Source organism: Pipistrellus hanaki (genome assembly GCF_964339955.1).
Source record: "Pipistrellus hanaki genome assembly, chromosome: 2".
Taxonomy (NCBI): domain Eukaryota; kingdom Metazoa; phylum Chordata; class Mammalia; order Chiroptera; family Vespertilionidae; genus Pipistrellus; species Pipistrellus hanaki.
Genome location: NC_140504.1, coordinates 71,793,671 through 71,808,891, shown reverse-complemented (window position 1 = coordinate 71,808,891; position 15,221 = coordinate 71,793,671). Strand labels below are relative to the sequence as shown.

The 15,221-nt window shown below is 38.8% G+C and overlaps 1 protein-coding gene across 5 annotated transcripts in view; it reads left to right on the top strand.

Annotated features, from left to right (window-relative positions):
- NXPE3 (neurexophilin and PC-esterase domain family member 3) overlaps positions 1–15,004 on the top strand; it is a 69,668-nt gene extending 54,664 nt beyond the window's left edge. For all 5 annotated transcript variants that reach the window (XM_084875469.1, XM_084875470.1, XM_084875472.1 and 2 more), the window contains exons 5-6: positions 11,686–11,892; positions 13,569–15,004. In XM_084875469.1, the coding sequence (XP_084731595.1) occupies positions 11,686–11,892; positions 13,569–14,119 (758 nt within the window). In that variant the 3' untranslated portion in view covers positions 14,120–15,004. The remainder of the gene's footprint in view (positions 1–11,685; positions 11,893–13,568) is intronic.
- Positions 15,005–15,221: the final 217 nt, after the last annotated feature.

The window sequence follows — 15,221 nt, the reverse complement described above, 5'->3', positions numbered from 1 at the left end:
TTCTGACAGGTGTGAGATGGTACCGCATTGTTGTTTTGATTTGCATCTCTCAGACAATTAGTGACTTTGAGCATGTTTTCATGTGCCTTTTGGCCTTCCTTCTGTCTTCTTTTGAAAATGTTCTATTTAGGTCCATTGCCCATTTTTTAATTGGATTATTTATCTTCCTTTTATTTAGTTGTATAAGCTGTTTGTAGATGTTGGAGATTAAACCTTTATCAGTGGTATCATTTGCAAATATGTTCTCCCACACTGTGGGCTTTCTTGTTGTTTTGTTGATGGTTTCTTTTGCTGTAAAAAAGCTTTTTATTTTGATGTAGTCCCATTTGTTTATTTTCTCTTTAGCTTCCATTGCCCTAGGGGTAGTATCAGTGAAGAAGTTCTTTTGGCATACGTCTGAGATTTTGCTGCCTGTGGATGCTTCTAGTATTTTTATGGTTTCCCGTCTGATGTTTAAGTCCTGTATCCATTTTGAGTTTATTTTTGTGAATGGTGTAAGTTGGTGATCTAGTTTCATTCTTTTGCATGTGTCTGTCCAATTTTCCCAACACCATTTATTGAAGAAACTGTCTTGACTCCATTGTATATTCGTGCCTCTTTTGTCAAATATTAGTTGAGCATAGTGATTTGGGTTGATATCTGGGTTCTCAATTCGATTCCATTGATCTATATGTCTGTTCTTGTGCCAGTACCAGGCTGTTTTGAGAACAGTGGCTTTGTAATATAGTTTGAAGTCTGGTATTGAGATCCCTCCTACTTTACTCTTCTTTCTCAGGATTGCTGTGGCTATTCGGGGTCTTTTATTGTTCCAAATGAACTTTTGGAGAGTTCTTTCTAGGTCGGTGAAATATGTCGTTGGTATTTTAATGGGGAGTGCATTGAACCTATAGATTGCTTTAGGAAGTATGGACATTTTGATGATGTTGATCCTACCAATCCATGAACATGGTATGTTCTTCCATCTCCTTACATCTTCCTCTATCTCTTTTTTCAGTGTCGTGTAGTTTTCCCCATATAGGTCCTTTACTTCCTTAGTTAAAGTTATTCCTAGGTATCTTAATTTTTTTGGTGCGATGGTAAATGGAATTGCTTTTTTAGTCTCTGTTTCTGCAGTTTCTCTGTTGGTGTATAGAAAAGCCATGGATTTCTTGGCATTAATTTTGTATCCTGCTACATTACCAAATTCATTTATTAAGTCAATTAGTTTTTTAATGGAGTCTTTTGGGTTTTTTATGTACAATATCATGTCATCGGCAAATAAGGATAACTTTACTTCTTCTTTTCCAATTTGGATGCCTTTTATTTCCTCCTCTTGTCTAATTGCAATGGCTAGTACTTCCAGTACTATGTCAAACAGGAGTGGCGAGAGTGGGCATCCCTGTCTTGTTCCTGTTCTTAGAGGGAATGGTTTTAGTTTTTGCCCATTGAGTATGATGTTGGCTGTGGGTTTATCATATATAGCTTTTATTATGTTGAGGTATGATCCTTGTACTCCCACCTTGTTAAGAGTTTTTATCAGAAAAGGGTGTTGGATTTTATCGAATGCTTTTTCTGCATCAATTGATATGACTATATGATTTTTATCTTTCAATTTGTTTATGTGATGTATCACGTTTATTGATTTGCGGATATTGTACCATCCTTGCATTCCTGGAATAAATCCTACTTGGTCGTGGTGTATGATCTTTGTGATGCTCTTCTGGAGTCGATTTGCTAGAATTTTGTTGAGGATTTTAGCATCTATGTTCATGAGGGATATTGGTCTGTAATTCTCTTTCATTGAGTTGTCTTTATCTGGTTTTGGTATTAGGGTGATGCTGGCTTCATAGAAGGAATTTGGAAGTGTTCCTTCCTCTTGGATTTTTTGGAATAGTCTGAGGAGGATAGTTTTTAGTTCTTCCTTGAATGTTTGGTAAAACTCTCCTGTGAAGCCATCTGGCCCTGGGCTTTTGTTTGCTGGAAGCTTTTTGATGACTGTTTCAATTTCTTCCCAAGTCACTGGTTTATTGAGATTTTTAGATTCTTCCTGATTGAGTTTTGGAAGATTATATTTTTCTAGGAATATGTCCATTTCCTCCAGGTTGTTCAGTTTGTTGGAGTAGAGTTGTTCATAGTATTTTGTAACAATCCGTTGTATTTCGGTGGGGTCTGTTGTTATTTCACCTCTTTCATTTCTGATTTTGTTTATTTGGGTCCTCTCTCTTTGTTTCTTGGTTAGTCTGGCTAGAGGTCCATCTATCTTGTTTATCCTTTCAAAGAACCAGCTCTTGGTTTTGTTGATCTTATGTATTGTTTCTTTGGTCTCTATGTCGTTTATCTGTGCTCTGATTTTTGTTATTTCCTTCCTTCTACTTACACTGGGCTTTTCTTGTTGCTCTTTTTCTAACTCTTTGAGTTGTAGAGTTAGATCATTTGTTACACTTTTTTCTAGTTTTTTGCAATAGGCTTGTAAGGATATGAACTTCCCTCTCAAAACTGCTTTTGCTGTGTCCCATAGATTTTGGATTGTTGTGTTTTCATTGTCATTTGTTTCCAGGATGTTTTTAATTTCTTCCTTGATTTCTCTGGTAACCCAGTCCTTGTTTAATAGCATGCTGTTTAGTCTCCATGTGTTTGATTTCTTTGGATTATTTTTATTGTAGTTAATTTCCAGTTTTATGCCATTATGGTCTGAGAAGATGCTTGATATGATTTCTATCTTCTTGAATTTGAAGAGACTTTGCCTATGTCCCAAAATGTGGTCTATCTTTGAGAATGTCCCATGTGCACTTGAGAAGAATGTAAATTCTGTGGCTTTGGGGTGGAATGTTCTGAAGATGTCAATTAATTCCATCTGGTCTAGTGAGTCATTTAGGATTGATATTTCTTTGCTGATTTTTTGTTTGGATGATTTGTCGAAGGGTGACAGTGGGGTATTAAAATCTCCTACTATGATTGTATTGCTGTTAATCTCTCCCTTAATGTCCTCCAGCAGTTTTTTTATGTATTTGGGTGCTCCCGTATTGGGTGCATATATATTTACCAGGGTTATTTCTTCTTGTTTGATTGCTCCCTTTAGTATTATGAAGTGGCCTTCATTGTCTCTTGTTATGTCCTTCACTCTGAGATCTAATTTGTCAGATATAAGTATTGCTACCCCAGCTTTCTTTTCATTTCCATTTGCCTGGAAAACCTTTTTCCATCCCTTCACCCTCAGTCTGTGTGCATCTCTTTTTCTGAGGTGGGTTTCTTGTAGACAGCAGATGTATGGGTCTTGTTTTCTTATCCAATCTGTTACCCTATGTCTTTTGATTGGAGCATTTAAACCATTTACATTTAATGTTATTAATGATAGGTACTCATTTGATGCCATTTTTATTCTATACCCCTGTGTCCCTTCTTCGCTTCCTATTTATTTATTTTTACAGTAGACCTTTGAGCATTTCTTGCATTGCTGGTTTGGTGGAGATAAATTCCTTTAGTCTTTTTTTGTCTGTGAAGCTCCTGATTTCCCCTTCAATTTTGATTGATAGTCTTGCTGGGTACAGTATTCTTGGATTCAGACCCTTTCTTTGCATGACTTTGTATATTTCATCCCATTCCCTTCTGGCCTGATAAGTTTCTGTTGAGAAATCAGTTGTTAGTCTGATGGGGGATCCTTTATATGTAACTTTCTGTCTCTCTCTGGCTGCTTTTAAGATTCTAACTTTGTCATTGGTGTTTGCCAATTTAATTATAATATGTCTTGGTGTCGGTCTTCTGGGATCCATTTTGCTTGGGACTCTGCGAGCATCTTGGATTTGTGTGGGTTTTTTCTTCTCTATCTCAGGAAAATTTTCTGTCATTATTTCTTGAAATACATTTTCCATGTCTACCTCGGTTTTCTTTCCTTCCGGAACCCCTATTATTCGAATATTGTTTTGTTTTGCATTGTCCCAAAGCTCCCGTAGGCTCTCCTCCTGCTTTTTAATTTTTTTTTCTAGAAGCTGCTCTAATTGGGTATTTTTTTTCCATCTTGTCTTCTAGCTCACTGATGCGATCCTCTGCTTCTTCTAGTCTGCTCTTGATGCTATCTATTGAGTTCTTTATAGTAGCGATGTCATTTTTCATTTCATCTTGAGTCATCTTCATTTCCTCTTGGGTTTTTTTCATTTCCTCTTGGGTCTTACTCAAATTGTCAAATTTGTCTTCCATTCTTTTTAGCCATCTTAAGATCGTTACTCTGAATTCTTGCTCTGGTAGGTTGCTTGCCTCTATATCGTTTACTTCCTTTTCTGGTGAAGCCTGCTTTTCTTTCATATGCGGGCTGTTTTTTGGTCTCCCCATGATCTATGATGTCTGGTTGTGTAGTTCTCTCTCTCCTGCTTTGATTTAAAGGCACAAAATACAACACAACCAGGTACAACACACAAGGCACTGAATCGAAATGTGTTTGCGATATTAATAACCACCAATAAGGGTGACTAGAACCCAGCTAACAAAAACATGCAATCAAACAAAAAGCATAGGCAAATCAATCTTATAAAAGAAAAGCATACAACTTCAGTAAAGTTAACATTCAACACACAACTTCAGAGTTAGAGAGTAAGACTGTTTTGTTTTTTTTGTTTTTGTTTTTGTTTTTAGGACAACTGCGAGGGAGGTGTGAATGGGTTTGGAGCAGGTAGTTGGAAATTAGATATATACAAGTAGGGTGAAATTTTAGGAGGGGGTAGACAGATGGAATGGGGGAAATCTAGAGCAGGAAAGGGTTAAGATAAACAGGGTATCAAAGGAAAAGATTGGAAAGAGGGTGAGGGCATAAAGGTAGGGTTGAGATAGAATAAAGCGTTGGAGAAAGAAGGATAGATAAAGACTGTAGAACAGTAATCCTGAAATTAAAAAAAAAAAATATATATATATATATATATATATATATATATATAATCAAATGGAATAAAAATAATAAAAATAAACAAAAGAAAATAAGATGAAAAAGGTAAATTAGTAGTAGTAATAATGTTGATTACATATACAATGTAATAATTATCAAGATAAAATCAAGTGAGGAAAAAGAAAAAAAATAGTTTCTTGAGTAAACGTTGCAAATAATGAAAACAAAAGTAAAAAACAAAAATTTAAAAATTAAAAAAAAATAATAATAAAATTTTAAAAATTTAATTAAAATTAGCAGTAATGAAGGTCATTCGCTTCCTCTATTGTTATGATCCAGTCCTGATTTTTAGGCAGGTTTTGCTTTGTTTTTATTACACTAGAGTCAATTTGTGAATTAGCCTCTGGGGGCAGTGTTTCTAGGTTGACTTCCCAGACTCTAAAGCCTCTCCAGCTTTTTTTTTTTTTCCGTCCTCTCTGAAGCTGGAACTATGGAGGGGGGGAGGGGGCAGGTCCGAGCAACTGCAATCTCCCGCAACTCTCCGATATCCCTCCGAGCCGGATCCAAATGTGTTGCTCTTTAGATATCTCCCCTGTTAGGAGCCCCGTCCACTTTCAAGGGTGACAACCGCCCAACAGCGGGGGCTTCTACTTGTAATCACCGCCCCTGTCCTCCAGCTTCCAGGAGCGCACTCTGTGCGCACAGGCTTTTTGTTTTCGCTGCGAGCGCTCTCCACCCTCTCCCCGCGAAATCTGACCTTTTCGCTGAGCAGTGGGGCAATCCTGTGAGGGCAGGTGTTCGCGCCGCCTGGGATCCGCGCTCTGGGGGTCACAGATGCTTGGTGGTCGCTGCGGCTGTGGATATTCAGGCCTCTGACACGATCCTATCTTCCTCTCAAGATGGCGAGGTTTCCCCGTCCAAGCCGGTAGGTAGCTCCGGGCAGGGACACAGCCCGCGTGGGTGCTTCCCTGTGAGGGGCACCTCTGTCAGCAGCCCCCCAGCAGTTTCTTCTGGTGTTTGCTGTCTCCCAGCTTGCCAATAAACACTCACAGCACAAGACCCTCAGTTGCTCTCTCTTTCTGCTTCGGGAGAGGGCTCAGAATCCGCCCATCTCTATATTATTTATTTAAAAGGCTTTCAGCTGGAAATCCAAGATGGCTGCTCGGGTAGGCAACTAGCCGCAGCCGCACACAACAATTTTAATAAAATACAACTAAAATATAAAATGGACATTACCCAGAACTACAGGAAAGTCGACTGACTGGAAATCCTACAACAAGAAGCAAGGAGAAAACCAGAAGGAAGCACGGAGGAGCTGTAAAAGCCTAAGGTACGGAGACACGCGGCGCACGCGAAGAGGACGGAGCCGGAGAGGAGGGAGGCCGAGTGCCTGGCGGGCGTTCCCTAGCGGAAAGGAGATAAAACTCCGACTGTGCTGGGCCCCTGACTGCTTTGAACCCCAGTTCTGGGCCAGACCCCGGGGACTCAGGCTCAGCCATAGGGAGCTGGGCTGTAAGTCGGAACCCCGGGGTAGCGGAGAAAGGAGGTCCCGGAGGCGCACACACTGCCCCCAGAGAAGGGACGGTCGGCTGTGCCGCGGGATTGCCCTGACGGGAAGGAGACTGGGGCTCCAGACTGCTGTGAACGCCACCTCCAACTCCACTTCCAACTGAACTGAACCCCAATACCGGGCTCATTGTGGGAGAGCATAGACTGTTTGGCAGCAGGCGAAAATCGAGGGCACCTTTCTCTCAGAGGCGCCGGCAGCGAGCACTGAAGGACCCGCATAGGGCGGGGCTGACGGAAGCCAAAGCTGCAGGCTCCACCCTGAAACCCCGTCCCATCTGTAACTGCGAAATGCGACAACAAAATAGATCACAAACGAAAGAAATGGAGGACAAAAAGCGTCTGGATATAGAGTTCAAATCTACGCTTATAAGGTTTTTCAAGAATTTCCTAGAAAAGATGGATAAGGCCTATGAGGATATGAAAAGAGATCAACTAGAATTAATAAGGAGTCAACAAGAAATGATAAGGGATCAACAAGAAATAAAGAATACATTGTCTGAAATAAAAAATATTCTACAGAGTCCTAAAAACAGAAGGGAAGATCGCAAGAATCAAGTCAAAGATTTGGAACATAAAGAGCCAGAAGACACTCCTCCACAGAAGCTAGAAGGCAAGAGAATCCAGAAAATTGAAGATAATGTAAGAAACCTCTGGGACAACTTCAAGCGAACCAACATCAGAATTATGGGGGTTCCAGAAGATGAGAGAGAGCAAGATATCGAAAACATACTGAAAGAAATAGTGACAGAAAACTTCCCCCACCTGGTGAAAGAATTTGACTTACAAGTCCAGGAAGCGCACAGAACTCCAAACAAAAGGAATCCAAAGAGGACCACACCGAGACACATCATTATTAAAATTCCAAGAGCAAAAGATAAAGAGAGAATATTAAAAGAAGCAAGAGCAAAGAAGGTAGTAACTTATAAAGGAGCACCTATACGATTGTCAGCTGACTTCTCAACAGAAACCATGCAGGCCAGAAGGGAATGGCAAGAAATATTCAAGGTGATGGATAGCAAGAACCTACAGCCAAAAATAAGCTACCCAGCAAAGCTATCACTCAGAATCGAAGGCCAGATAAAGAGCTTCACTAATAAAAAAAAGCTAAAGGAGTTCATCACCACCAAACCAGAATTATATGAATTGCTGAAGGGGGTTCTTTCAGAAGAGAAAGTAAACAAAGATAAAAATTATGAACAACAAATACGTAATTATCAACAAGTGAATCTAAAAACCAAGGAAATTAAAAAAATCTGATGAACAATATTAACTGTTGAATATAATAGAATCAGAGGTATGGAAGGGGAGTGAACTGACGATTCTTGGGGAAAAGGGGAGAGGGGGGCGTGGGAAGAGACTGAACATAAACTGTGCACCTATGGATGAGGACAATGGGGAGAGGGGAAAGGGCAGAGGGTGGGGTGGGAACCTGGTGGAGGAGAGCAATGGTGAGGGGGGGGGGGGAAGGAACATTTGTAATAATATGAAAAATAAAAACTTATTAAAAAATAAATAAATAAATAAAGGGAAGAAAAACATACAATGATACACATGCCACCAACATGAAGAGACCTTAGACAGTCCAAAATGCAAGGAATCTGCAACATGATTACAACTATCGGTCATTTAGCTTTCTCTATTTCTCATGTCATTCTAAAAAGGTAATTTGAAATAAAGGCATATTTAGTTAAAAAAAAAATAAATAAATAAAAGGCTTTCATATCTCAGTTATCTTAAGTGAAAATGCATTTTGAATTCCAAGAATTGCTGACTTTGTAAATAACATTTGTCTGCTTCTTAAAATCCTGTCAGGAAATATTTTTGTCCCAGCTGACCAGAAGAGGGCAATGTAGGTACATACATTTCACTAAAAATGCATTCTGTTATCTAGAGCTGCAAGTTGAAAGAATTAAGGTCAGGTTCAGTAATTGATTTGCTTTGCTTGTCTTAACTCTGGTCATAAATATAATAACATTTGAATAGAATATAATAACATTTGAATTGAATAGAAGTGTATATTTCTGTGTAATATACACTTTTCTTTATAAAAAGTATTTGACACAGAATAGCCGAATTTACTGAGTTTATCTTGATAAAAATTATAACTTCAAAATCACTTTATAAAAAATGTTTTTATTGATTTTAGAGGAAGGGAGAAGGATAGGAAGATAGAAACATTACTGGGGGAGAAAGGGAGGGAGGGAGGAGGAAAGAGAGATAAGAGAGAGAGATGAGAGAGAGAAAGAGAGAGAGAGAGAGAGAGAGAGAGAGAGAGAGAGATCAATTGACTGTCTTCTGTATGCCTAGAGAGAGAGAGACAGACAGACAGACATCACTTGACTGTCTTCTGTACGCCTTCTACTGGGAATTGAGCTTGAAACCTGAGCATGTACTCTGACTGGGAATTGAAGGACTGCCGTCTTTGTTTACCGGCTGGGCCAAAATCATTTTTAATTTCCATCCTCATAAATGTTTTCATGGGCCCCATATGTCTGCTCTGGTGCTCTCTGGCATGTGTAGCCTTGACCTGCTGATAAGGTGTGTTTTGAGTAAGGTGTGGTAACATGATAAAGCCACACATGATACATGTTGAGAAATTGTTTTTGAATAAGCCAAATATATATTTCAATGAAAAGGGCTTCTTCTTTAGCCATCAACTCGATTCATCTTTATCCCTTCCTTCTCCTCATTCATTCATCCATTCTCTCATTTATTTAATAAATATCTATGTACCTACCAAGGTCTGGCAATTGCTGTGCTTTATCATTCATTCAAAGTCCCACAGTTGGAAGAATCTTAGGGCAACAAATGGGTCAGGAAATTATAGATTCACTGTGTGAGCAGATCCATCTTGATGGAGCCCGGTCTATGCAGTGTCTAGTCACTCTCCCTTCTACCGTCTGTGTTGATATGGATCATATTGAGTGAGAACTCAGTTCTGATACATTATCTTCCATAGCACAGGACTCACAGACCTCTCCTGCATATTGGCAGTTTTGATCCCCTCAATTCTGATAACAAATAAATGGGAGGTAGAATATATTCTTTTGTTGTCATTTGGTTTTGATAATGACATTTGCCAAATAAAACTTTTAGGGAATCTTGCATGATACCACTACACCAGCGGCGCCTGTTCCAAATAAAACTTTTAAAAAAACTTATTTACTTTTTACTTAGGCACTGAACCTGCAAAAAATTAGCAGATGCAGCCCTAGAAGGTGTGGCTCAGTTGGTTGGAGCATCCTCCATACACCAAAAGGTTGTGGGTTTGATGCCCTAGTAGGACACCTATGGGAGGCAACTGATGTATGTTTCTCACAGTGATGTTTTTATTTCTCTAAAATTAATGGTAATGTGTTCTTAGGTGAAGATTAAAAAATTTAAAGTGCCCTGGTCAGTGTGGCTCAGTTGGTGGGTTATTGTCCTAAATACCAAGAGGTGGCAGGTTTGAGTCTTGGTCAGGGCACATACCCAGGTTGTGGTTCTTTCCCTGGTTGGAGGGTGTGCAGGAGGCAACCAATCAATGTCTCTCTCTCTCACATGTATGCTTCCCTATCTGTGTCTCTCTCCTTTCTTCTCTCAAAAAAATTAGTAGATGCCTTAGAAAAAAGATCCACTATCTGTCAAACAGGGCATCTTTCTTGAAGTGGATACAACCAAAATAATTTTTAGTAATATGAATAATAACAAGAAGTCAAATAAGGTGAAAATAGTCATAAGTAGGGAACTAAAATTTTTGAGTCATATAAGCATTTGGATTTTGAATTGTGGTTTAATAGGTGAGACTATAGAATTTTTATATTATGATCAATGTTTGAATCTTGGGGCATTTAAGGAAGTGATATAAAATGATTGGGGATTTTTTGAAGATTGTGGATTTGAATAAGTATTAGAAATGAATATGTGAACACCTTCAGGAAAAGGCCAAAAAGAAAATGGCTGACATCTACAAACATCTACTTTAAAAAAAAAAAAATCCTCACTGGAAAATAAATATGTTTAGAGAAAGAAAGGGAGGGAAAGAGAGAGGGAGAGATAGAGGGAAGGAAGGAGGGAAGGAAGGAGGGGGGGGGGGAAGAGAGAGAGAGAGAAACATTGATCAACATTGTCCAGTTGCCTCATACAGTGAATACATACCGTGACTGAGGATGGAACCTTCAACCTAGATATGTCTAGATATGTGCCCTGACCAGGAATTGAACCTGCAACCTCTTAGGATGGCATTCCAAACAGCTGAGCTACCCAGCCAGGGTTACAGACATCTAATTTTGTGATGTAGCACAGTAGTTACGAATATGGGCTTTGGGGCTCACCTGGCTTTACTACTTGCCTGCTCTGGCGCCTAGATCATGTTGCTTAACTGTTCTGAAAGGTTGCTTACTGTGAGCGTCTTGTGAGATAATACGTTTAGTTGCCTACAACAGTGTCTGGTGCAAAGTAAACTTGTAAGCAATATTAATAGTTCCTGTCTGTTTTGAAGCAAGGAAAACTTGTTGTTTCCACAGAGGCATTTTCCAAAGGAGATGTTAGGGCAGAAGGATGTTGACTCTTTCTCCGAAAGGTGTCTTGGCACTGTGTTATCATGTGTATCTGGGCTACAACCATAAACACTCACTGCTGGTGTACTTTTAATACTGTTCATTGTGCATAACGACCTCCTGAACCTTTCGTATTGTGGGGAATAATTGTTTAGATTGTATGTCATTGGCGTGGTTTCCCGGTGGTTCCCTGAATTAATACTTGATTGTAGGACCTGTGGGTCAAAACTTCCCTTTGAATGGACTGAGAAACAGTGGACTATTACTACGCGTGCATATATTGTGAATTTAAATTGTTACTTGCCTCACAGGCATTTGGATGAGAAGCTCTTCTCCTCTCCTGGGATATGCTGGACAATGCTTGTATCTACACATTTCCTTGTTTTTTTGCCTGCCTTTAGTTTTGGCTTTGATAAAAACATGCATAATCAGAGAAAATGCTCAAAAAAAAAAAAAAAGAAAGAAAAAAAGAAAAGAAAAATCCCCTTTCCCCTTCTGTACACCAATATCCTCACATCCATTTCAGACCTTCCTATTTCTGTACAAAGGAGAACAATTTGTAATAAGGGGAAGTTTGGGATTTCTTTGAGATATGATGGCAGGAAATGTTACCCCTATGGTATCAGGCTAACAAATATTGGGGCATAATTGTGTTGCTAGAACATTATGGTTTATTGGAGGAGAATCTCAGAATATCTATCTTATTTTCGTATTTTTCTTTTTCAGAATCTAACAACTCGAAACTATCTCAAGGCTCAGGAACTTTTCCTTCGGGGCATTATTACAAAGATCAGTGGAAGCCTAGAAACTTTAAGATCCGCCAGTTTAATGACCCTGACAACATTACTGAATGCTTACAAAGAAAAGTAGTGTATTTATTTGGTGACTCAACAATCAGGCAGTGGTTTGAATATCTAACTGCATTTGTTCCAGGTTGGTACTTTGCTTTCTGTTTCATAACATTTTAGACATGGATGAAGTCAGCTTTCATGCAGACGCACTTGGGTACCTGAAGAAAGACATCAAGTAAAAAAAAATTTTAAAAAATGTTATTTCTTGTCAGACTAAAGAGATATCCTAACCTTGGAAAGCTGTGTGATCATTTTCTTTTAAAATCAATATTGGGGTTGTGATGCATTGATGGAAGTACTGGGATCTTGTTGAAGTTTGTACCACTGATTAGCTGTGTGACCCTGGACAAAAAAGTTGCTTCTCAAAGAGGCTTCAGATTTAATTTTTAGAAGGAAAGGAGGAAGTACACGTGACCCCAAAGAGTGAAAAGTTAATTCCAGTTTTTGTTTTGCTTGTATTTTTTAAATTGAAACAGACATATTTGAGTTCTAGTCGATAAAGCATAAATTAAAAAACAAAAGAAAGGAAGTAATTTGTATGGCATGATAGTTTGATGTTGGCTGGGCAGGGCCTTCCATATGTTGCTTGATTCTTAGTTCTAATGATGAAGTGTGGTATTTCTTCTGTAGCAGTGATCACATTGTCTTGATCATTTTCTACCATACCCTTTGTAGAGATTTTCACCTCATAAAGCTTTGTAATGGTTCTTGATATTAATCTAAAGGAAGAATGGTAGATTGAGTTTTTATTCAATTTAAATGGGGTTAAATACTAAATAGTAGATCCAGAAGATCTCAGAGGAGCTGGACTTTGAAATACAACTTAGATCCAGGGGAGGAAGAGAAGGTAATTCTAACTTGTGTTGTAGTCTTTATTATTCTTATAACAGAGATAGAAGTTCCCTAAGATATTAACATGATTGTCCATCTGTAGAGTGGATTACCTTCTTTCTTTGGCCAATAGCAGTAAGAGGTATTTGGTTACACAATAACAAAAAAAGGTATTTGATTACTATTATGTGTTCTTTTTAAAAAAAAAAAAAAATATATATATATATATATATATATATATATATATATATATATATATGATACTGATTTTTTACAGAGAGGAAGGGAGAGAGATAGAGAGCCAGAAACATTGATGAGAGAGAAACAACCATCAGCTGCCTCCTGCACTGCGCCCCCCCCCCCCCCCCCCATGGGGATGTGCCCACAACCAAGGTACATGCCCTTAACCAGAATCAAACCTGGGACCCGTCAATCTGTAGGCCGACACTCTATCCATTGAGCCAAACCAGTTTTGGCACTAGTATGTGTTCTTTAAAAAGCAGGAATTATAGCCCTTGCTCTGGAAGAAATATTTATCTGTTAGAACAATAATGTGTAAATGTTAAGTTGATTTTTAGATATTCAACAATCAGTGCAAAGAGGTAGATTTCTTGACCTAATGGAGGTAAACTGATTATTTTGCTTTTGAGTGATAAAAATAGGCGTAGAATCTATCACTGATATTATTTGTAATATCCTGTTTATGGAGTGATTTAAATGGTATTAACTATGTTAGAATTAAGGTCCATTGAGGTAAAGAGGGCCAAAGTGCAGTGAACTAGTAGGCATTCCCTTTATATTTGTATTGCACCTTTTTGTTGTACTTTTACTTTAAAAACTGTTCTGAAGCCACCAAGTAAAGAATAATAAAAATTTATATGTGCGTGGTTTGAACATTTTTATGAATTTGAGTTTTCCTCCTTTCAGATTTAGTGGAGTTTAACTTGGGTAGTCCCAAGAACGTGGGTCCCTTCCTTGCGGTGGACCAAAAGCACAACATCCTGCTCAAGTACCGCTGCCACGGCCCACCCATCCGCTTCACCACTGTCTTCAGTAGTGAGCTCCACTATGTGGCCAATGAGCTCAATGGTATTGTGGGAGGGAAGAACACCGTGGTGGCCATAGCTGTGTGGTCTCATTTCAGCACCTTCCCCTGGGAAGTGTATATCCGGCGGCTCAGGAACATCCGTCGAGCAGTGGTCCAGCTCTTGGACCGAAGCCCTAAGACCGTGGTAGTTATCCGGACAGCCAACGTCCAAGAGCTGGGGCCTGAGGCGAGCCTTTTCAGCAGTGACTGGTACAGCTTTCAGCTGGACACCGTCCTTCGGAGGATGTTCTCAGGGATTGGAGTATATCTCGTTGATGCCTGGGAGATGACCCTAGCCCACTATCTACCCCATAAGCTACATCCGGATGAAGTTATTGTGAAGAACCAGCTAGACATGTTCTTGTCCTTTGTGTGCCCCTTGGAGACATAGCCTGCCCTGAGGAGGACTGGAGGAATTACTTTCAGTGACCTTTTCCATCACCTGCATTACAGAAAGTCTATGGATGTCCCTGTGGAGATAGGTCCATCACTGATGTGTAAAAAAATTTTTTTAAGAACTGGACTTTATATAATGACTTATGAAGAGCTTAGAAAACACAGGTGACATTATATCTATGTATAGGATATTTTTCAGTCTTGACTTAGTTACGGAGAACCATTAATAGCATCCACACACCATACTGCTCTTTTAACCAAAGATGCAAATTAGTGTGTTTTAACTAGATTCTCCTGGGAGAGGAGATTACTGTGCTAAAAAAAAAATGTGAAAAATGTTCTGATCTAAATGGAAGGGACAGTAGAGTATTTGTAGCTTATCTGGCAAAAGAGATTAAGCACACCAGCACGAACAGCACGGTTGTCCATCTTCAGCAGGGCGAACGAACCAGACTTATAATCAGTGGCTCCTGTAACACACTGAGGACTCATGTGTCTCAGAGTTTCTCTTGATAATCTACTTTTTCTGAATTTACTTGAAATGACCAGTGTCCTTGCTCAGAATTTTTAGTGAAATATTTACAATGTCCTGCTTTATTTAGAAAAGAATCGAAGGGGAGCTATGAAAACAGTATGCCTAAAATCTTTGTTGTTCAGTTGATATTTGCATGAAGTGATTGTTATTTATTTAATTCAGCTAAACTTTACATTATGAATACTTGTTTTAAAATAACTGCTTTTGGAACTGGAAAAGTGAAGTCTGTAAACAGAAACGAATTTTTATGTTCTGAAGTTTGATGGTTTTAAGAATTGACTTTTATGTATAGAGTGCTATTGTTTATTATAAAGTTGTGAAAAGTATTTCCATCTATTTCAAGTGGATTTGTTGTTGTTGTTGTTATTTTTATACCAGATGTTAGACTTTGGTCCTTGAATTTGGCTAAGGAAAAAAGTCAGACCCAAGGAACTCAAATACAACAGAAACTTATTTAGAAAGTTAAAGGGGTTGAATAAGTGAGTTATAGAAGAAGTGAACCAGCTGGATTATGTGAAATCAGTAAACAAGTTACAGAGACAAAAGAAAAGATGGGCCCTTG